At 31.7% G+C, this 8129-nt stretch overlaps 2 protein-coding genes across 2 annotated transcripts; both read left to right on the top strand.

The window, feature by feature from the left end:
* The first annotated feature begins 500 nt into the window (after nucleotides 1-500).
* On the top strand, nucleotides 501-2972 carry LOC130441113 (oocyte zinc finger protein XlCOF19-like). The gene is made up of 3 exons (XM_056774648.1): nucleotides 501-599; nucleotides 779-1244; nucleotides 1434-2972. Coding segments are annotated over exons 1-3 (885 nt in total). The 5' UTR covers nucleotides 501-597; the 3' UTR covers nucleotides 1851-2972.
* A 4041-nt stretch (nucleotides 2973-7013) lies between these two features.
* Nucleotides 7014-8129, top strand: LOC130441701 (zinc finger protein 470-like). Its single transcript, XM_056775484.1, has one exon. The coding sequence runs from the start codon at nucleotides 7014-7016 to the stop codon at nucleotides 8127-8129; it is 1116 nt and encodes a 371-aa protein (XP_056631462.1).

Raw genomic sequence — 8129 nt, 5'->3', positions numbered from 1 at the left:
TGCCTTTGGATGCTACAAGCGTTGTTAACCGGCTGAAGTCCACTCAGATGATGATCGCTTTGATTTCGAAGAGATGTGATGGATAGTGATTTATTACATGTTAACATGGCCAAACACTGCTCCGAATCATCAACATGTTGTTGTTTTTGATCGACGGTGAGTAAACGTGGCACCCACTTTGAAAAAGCTTTCTCGTGGTCAAATGTTCATGCATAATTGTAAACACACTGCCTTCTGATATCTTCACGGTTTCAGCTATCTCACGCAATTTCAATTTACGATTGAATATAACCAATTTGTGAACTTTTCTTATGTTTTCTGGTGTAACCACCTCGATTGGACAACCAGAACGTTCACCATCAGCGTGTCATATTTGTAATATGAACGACGAGCCTCTTATGAAGTTGGCTCAGAAACTACCAGTTCTTTACAGTATGAAGGGCGCCAAGTTGTCACGTTGTCGTTCATGTTTGAACACGCACCGCACTGAAGGTCACGGTATGTCACAGCATGGATATGTGAGGATTGACCTTTATTCTCCTCATTAATGAGAAATAAAAACATTGTATGCATCTCTAAGTGATATAGTGTTTAGAAATGTAAGTATTTCATTGATAATCATTTATGTTCCTATTAATTTCATAATTCATATTGTTATTATTATTGAATAGAGCCTTGGCTTGTAGAAAACTAAACATTTTTAGATAAAACTTATTAAACAATATAAGTCTGTTCTTTCCAATATTTGATTTTTAATTTTAACTTTATTATGTTTTAGGATTATCCGTAAAAAGCGTTCGTCAAAGAAACATTTAAACAAAATAGAACAAAAGAAAAGGAAGCCCTCGATTCTGCCAGTAAAACTGGAAATACCTCTATCATGTTCACAATGCAACACAGATTTCTACACAAATGTCGAATATGCCTTACATTCCATAAATCATAGTAAAGATGAGAAATACTCTTGCCATTTTTGTGAGTACACAAATAACTCCAAGTACCGTCTAGAAGCCCATGTTAGAGCTCACGAAGGTTCTTCGAAGTACAAGTGCGAAATTTGTAATAAACCCTTCAATATAAGCACTCATGCAAAGGAGCATAAGTATTTCCATACTGGAGAGAAGCCTTTTCAATGCGAGATATGTGGTGGACATTTTATGTTTTCGAGAATATTAACCAAACACAGGCGATCGGCACATTACGAAGTTATTTTTGGAAAACCCTTGGCCAAATACGATTGCAAGGTGAGTCTAAATCAAAGCTTTGATGTTGATATTAAAATCATTCGTAGAAACTGTAAAATTAATCTACTCTAGAACTTTTCTCCACATATCTATGTTCTAATATAAATATATAAAAATATATCCTCTTTATTTTGAAAATAATTCAATTATTGATTGTCTTTATTAAATAAAACGTTTCTTTCCTTTTAGATATGCAACAAGCATTACGAATCTCTTCCCGGTCTTCAACGCCACATGTACAGCAACCATAACGACAACGGTGCTGACTGGTCGGTAATATGTGATATTTGCGGAAAAAAAATTGCGTCAAAAGAAAAGTTAAAATACCATTTAAGAACTCACACGGGGGACAGACCGTTTGCATGTGTTTCTTGTCCAAGAAGATTTCCAAAAAAGGATCAATTAAAGGAACACGAAAGAGTGCATACAGGCGAAAAACCTTTCACTTGTACTTACTGTGGGAAGAATTTCGGTCATAGGGCTCCGTTTAGGTATCATATTAAAACGCATACGGGTGAAAAGCCTTATAATTGTCCTATTTGCGGGAAAGGGTTTATATCAAAAGCTGCTCAATCGGGACATGCACTTACATGCATAAAAAAGTAATAAAATAGAAATGTTTGTAAACATTTTTGATACAATCAGAGATTTATTTTTTTATTACAGATAAATAAGTATCCAAGGATTAAAAACGGTTTATGCCTTTTCTACCCAAATAATAATTGTTATAAAAATTATCAAATATTTGTCTTTTTGTAAATCAAATTTAGTAACTGTTGCTTTTTTTTATTTATTTTATGTTCAAGTTAATTGATTTGGCAGTGCAGATAATTGAATAAAAATCTACAATTAGAGATTATAGGAAGATTTTTTTACATAAATGGAGTAGAGTGTATCTTAAAAGAAGATTTGATTTGAAGGCTATACAGCTAGAAATTTTTTATTCACATTCATTGTCGATTTTGGCTCCACTGGATTGTATAAATTAAACAACAAAAGCCATGTGCACTGCAATGTAGCCTTATTAACCTTATTGTGTATAAAACACAGGTACTTGTTGAAACCCAGAGAAGCACTAAAATACTACTAAATCAAAGATATTAGAACGCATTGATATATCGAGAATATACGCCTACAGCTACTTTTAAACAATTAAATAATTAACACCCAGTTAGCACAAACATATACCTAGTCTTTTAGAGAAATATACGGTGTACGTTTGGCATATGCCTAGAAAATACTCAAATATCCAAGATATATTCTAAGAATATACATCCCTCAAATTTTAAATCAGAAATTTTATTAAAAATAAAAGACTTAAATGTTCCAACCCCAAGCATTTATACAGGTGGCGTGGTCATCTAGCAAAATTTTTTTGGAATCTTAGCAGCATTAATTCTCTGTACATTTATGTATATATTATAGATATACATAAATGCATCAAAGTTAGGTATGTTTTATGTTGAAAAGATGTATATACCCGAAATAATATACTTTCTACTTACATTTTCAGTACATACTATGCGTATTCATGTGGGTATCATTGTTTAATAAATGGTTTATATAAAGATTTGAATCCCAAACATATTTCTTATAGTTTTTAAATCTCTTGTAAAGCGCATGTGTGTAAGATAATTATTTCCTGATCAATTATGCTTAAGGTTGGAACAACGGATAAAGAGTTCGATATTTGGATGAACAAAATCATAACCTCATCATTTACAATCACATATACAACGCTGTCATTACTAAGTCATTGAAGGTTACAAAGTATCATATTATACACCTCTACATACCGCACTCCTATATATAATCACATAGATGAATATACATACGTGATTGATTATACATGAAATATATATATATATATATATATATATATATATATATATATATATATATATATATATATATATATATATGCGACTTCTGATATATTCTTATTTGCATATTAGAATGTATATACATGTTATATCCTGTGTTATCTGGGTACATAAATAATATCCAAATAATATCTATTTGTTGGAATATAAAATCTTATTCAAATTGTTTTCTACTTTTATAAATTGTTAATTTTACCATAATAATAGCTCAATGAATGGAATTAATTGTTTGTTTTCATTTTTTGATTCTTCCATATTGACTGGGAGATTTCATTATTGCAAAACTTTATTTATGGTCAATTGTATAAGAACTGTACTAACTTAACTTCTCTAGAGATTTCTTTGTGGAAAGAAATAAGAAAACTAATTTTTTTATAAAATTACAAGAGATTTTATTATATTTGAAATGAGTTAACTGAAGAAACTCATTTTATGGAATTTGATTATTGAATCTCATACGAAAATTTGATATGTATATGATGTAACATAATTGGACAATAAAATAAGCGAGGCTATAAAAAGTATTAAAAGTCAAGAATGAAAAATGAATAAATTCAACTCTGCACAAATATTTTTATTTCTAAAGATACCTCAACCTACAATGACTAATATTATTTGTGGTTATTGCAAGAAAATCAAATCCACACTTCTCCAACTTTCTTGTCCAAAGAATTTTTTAGGCGGCATTGGAATGACGAGACGTTTTAGAACAAGGTAAACCGGAGCTCCTGTTTTCATATAGAATTCATACCTGCCAGATTATGTTATATTATTGTGTTATTTATGATATTAGTGCAAACAATAATAATAGTTATATGTGGAAAAAAATTATGGTACGATTACGAAAACAAATATTTTCCATGCATTATCTAACCGTTTTACGTTGAGTATATTATGATATGTTCCTTGCACTTTTTGATTTTTAGAAATATTTCTCACCCAAAATATTCGTAATATTTTGCACTCTAGTCCTTATCTGTTTATTTTATAACAGAAGCTGAAGATAACCCATATTCATTTTAATTCATTTAAATTTCATATCCCAACTCCAAATAACCAAACAAAACAAAGATCGGAACATTAAAAAGGTAGGTTAGAAACCGTACAGCTTCGAAAAAAGTTCAACTCATGGGACGTCCGATGGATTGTTAAGAATAAGTATTTGGATAAGAATTAGCGTCAAAATTTCTAACCAATTGGGTCGTAGCATCGAAAATCGCATGTATGAAACAACGGCCTTAATAGTTCACTAAACTTATTTTGTAGAAAAATGGTTTCCAATTGTTTTACAAAAAAAAGCTCCAGTAGCTATGGTGAAATCTTATTTTCCTTGTTACTCTCCCCAAACGAATTTTAATTAATTCCTTTAAATGCTATATATCATTGAATATGTGGTGTTTCTAAAAAATAAAAAATGAAATGTAATTTTATTTCTTCCCGCGTGTATGAATAGAGTTTTATCATTTTTGTATTGATAAATATAGAAACTAAATGTAAACATTCCAAAAACATTTTATATTTTTATAAAATTAGTGCATTAAAGATTTTTATATTACAAAAATAAAACTTTATTTTAATTATACAGAGTGCTCCGATCCTTGATACAAACAATTCGGGAGTGAGTAGATGACGTGAAAATAATGCTGTGACAAAAAAATTTCTCATATGACCCCTCGTTTCTGACTTATAGGCCTTTAAATGAGAACATATATCTATACATATTTTCTAAATTATACATTCCAACATTATGAATTTTTACTGTCTGAAGGCCGGGGACGGCTCAAGCCCAATGGTTAACAATCCGTAACTTTTACAGGGACAAGCTGTACATTCTAAAGATTTTTCAATTGATTTTACAACAAAAATTTACTCTTTGGTTAATTCGATAAAATTTATGGTTTAGGAGATATGTAGATTTTTAGATCGTTGTACATGCCAAGGAAACTGTTTACTATAAAGAGACTTCAAACTACTTTCGACTCATTAAATGAATTTATACTTTTCAAAAGTAGAGAGTAGAAACTAGGATTCTTTGAAAAGTATGAATACTGTTATGTTTGAATAGAGATGAGTCTTTCCTAGCGAAATTTGGTTCATATATTGGTGTATGGTACAATAATGAACTTTTTTTAAATCAATTAGAGATCAAAAAATACATGCAACACGTAAAAAAAGTTGCGTGTCTCGCTCAACAACTTACGTTCCGAAATTATATCATGTTACTACTAGTTACATAGTGTATATTTAAATATGAAGATGTTCAGGTGATCTTGCTATCATCAAACGATGCTCTACTAACACAAACTCCATATATTCATGATACTAGCTCTGAAAGACAGATTATTAATGTTGAATGAATAAAGATAGCACCTCATCCACCTCAAGACTGGTTTTCTTTTTTTATTTATTTCTTAAATTGAGATCATTTAATGTGAGTGGTAGACAGATATATAATTCAAGTTTAAGACGGTTCTTTCATTTGTCATAGAAGTGCTGGTACTCGGATACAGGGATAGCTTTTAGCCGGTCTGTTACAACTTTTTAAATATTTTCTTATGTCCCCAAACGACGTCTATTTCGATAAATTTTCAATTATAAGGAAGATGAAAGGCGGTCAGTTCTATTCTTATAATTAACTCAATTCATCATTCATAATACATCACAGCAAAAAACATAAAATACAGACTACCAAGGAAATCATTCAAAGGACTTTCTCTGCGTGGTTCTTCTTCCATCGACTTTCGTCTTTTTGAAGATGTCACTGTAGCACCTTGACTTTTAAGTCGTACTAAACTTCTACCTAACGCCATATCGAACGTTTAATTAATCAATTTTTACACCTTATTTGTTTATTTTCCATTAGTGATAATTTTTTGTATCCAAACCGAACCCATTGGTTTGAAATGCATATACCTTTGGGACTAATAAATTAGTTATTATTGAATAATTACCTTGCTAAGGTTTTGAAAGACACTAACACCTTATGGATGACGGGTGTCAAAGACGCAGACGAGCATCATTTGGTGACAGCGACTGTTGTCTTTGGCGCTTATTTTTAGAGTCATACTTAAACAAGCGATTTTTATGACCCGTTATATTCGTAAAATCACTTTTTGTCTGCTCCAAACAGTCTTGTGCGATTCGATGTACTCGTAGCTTGTGCTTTACTGAAAGTTTTTTCGAAACCATTATTATATAGAGTTTTCTTTCCGCGATATATTAATTTGAAACATGCCACAATCTTGTAGGATTAGGATATGTCAAAGCGCATTTTGACTAATCTCCCTTCGTCAAGTTCAGTCACCGAATCGTCCAATGTCTGAGGAATTCACACATAGTTTTGCCAATAGAAAACAATTATTAAAATGAAAATACATGTTTTGAACTCGAGATATGTCACTTGAACTTATTATTTCGATGTACTCAAGACAAACTGTAAAATAGTTCATTTTCAGTACTGATCTAAATGTGAAAATGTTATACATATCTTCATTTATATCTTTTATAGGTTAAAGCCTCTTCAAAACACACCAAGAGTATTAGTTTTGTCAAATTGTAACAAATCAGTAGCGTGTATCCTTTATTAGCCTGTATCTCGCAAATTACAAGGCAATTCTCTGAAATAAATAATGGATCAATGTTTTTCTATTATCATATGTTACTTAGAAATTGAATGCAGGTCAAATGGTTGATTTGAACTGAACAAAATGATGGTGATTGTAGTATTTAATTTCGTTATACTAATATATATATTTTTAGGGTAAATATTGTACCAGAAATAAAATTAGAATATGATTTTGATTCCGAAACTGAGTGGATTCCAAAAGAAGAAAAAATGAAAAAGACCAAATTATTCAAAAAAAAATTAAAAAAAGAGAGAAAGGAAATGAAGGAGAAACTAAGAAAGGAAAAGAAATTAATAAAGGACGGAACAGAGATAAAGAAACCAAAGAAAATTGGAAGAGAAAAGAAAGAAAAGAAACGTAAACAGCGTATTAGCGAAGATCATCCACCTGTCGGAGAATTAGACGAACCGATAATATGTGATGTCTGTGAACAAACGTACAAAAATAACGTGGCGTTCGCCTTACATTCCATAGTTCATAGTGAAGACGGTAAATATCACTGCCATTTGTGTTCATATAGAAACGCTTCAAAATACCACATAGAAATGCATGTTCGAGCCCACGAAGGTGCGACCAAATATAAATGCGAAATATGTAATAAAGCTTTCACCGTTAGTACTCACGCTTTAGAACACAAATACTTCCATACCGGCGAAAAACCATTTCAGTGCGAAATATGTGGAAAACATTTCATGTTCTCTTGGTTTTTAGCGTCGCATAGACGAACTTCACATTATGAAATCCTAACAGGTAGCCCCCTAGTGAAATTCGATTGTACTATTTGTAATAAACATTATGCTTCCGCATCGGGTTTGCGAAGACATAACTTGAAAAATCACAACGAAACCGGCGTAGATACTTCCGTACTTTGCGATATTTGCGGTAAACAATTGTCCAGTAGGGAAAAACTGAAATTCCATCATCGCACTCATACGGGTTATAAACCGTATGGATGCCAAACGTGCCCTAAACATTTTTCAAAAAAGGAACAACTCATCGAACACACCAGAGTACATACGGGCGAAAAGCCGTACGTGTGTAAATATTGTGCGAAAGCATTTACCCAAAGAACTCCTCTAAGAATTCACGAGAGAACGCATACCGGCGAAAGACCAAATATTTGTCCTATATGTAGTAAAGGTTTCATTTCGAAAACCGCCTTGGAAAGCCACATCAGAAGTTGTTGTAACAATTCACAAATTTTAATACCTGAAACTATGCCGTTGCCTTACCATTCTTTCTATACTACAAACTCTATAACTCCGATGACTCCCGGTTCAGAGGTTTCGGAACTGGAACATAAATTTTCACTTTCTGATGCTTTTCTTGATCCCCGACAACACGTCGATGTCATAGGTCACATAACTCCCATGTAG

Source organism: Diorhabda sublineata, chromosome 3 (genome assembly GCF_026230105.1).
Source record: "Diorhabda sublineata isolate icDioSubl1.1 chromosome 3, icDioSubl1.1, whole genome shotgun sequence".
In the NCBI taxonomy this organism is placed as follows: Eukaryota; Metazoa; Arthropoda; class Insecta; order Coleoptera; family Chrysomelidae; genus Diorhabda; species Diorhabda sublineata.
The sequence above is the reverse complement of the archived record's forward strand: the minus strand, read 5'-3'. Positions and strand labels throughout refer to the sequence as shown.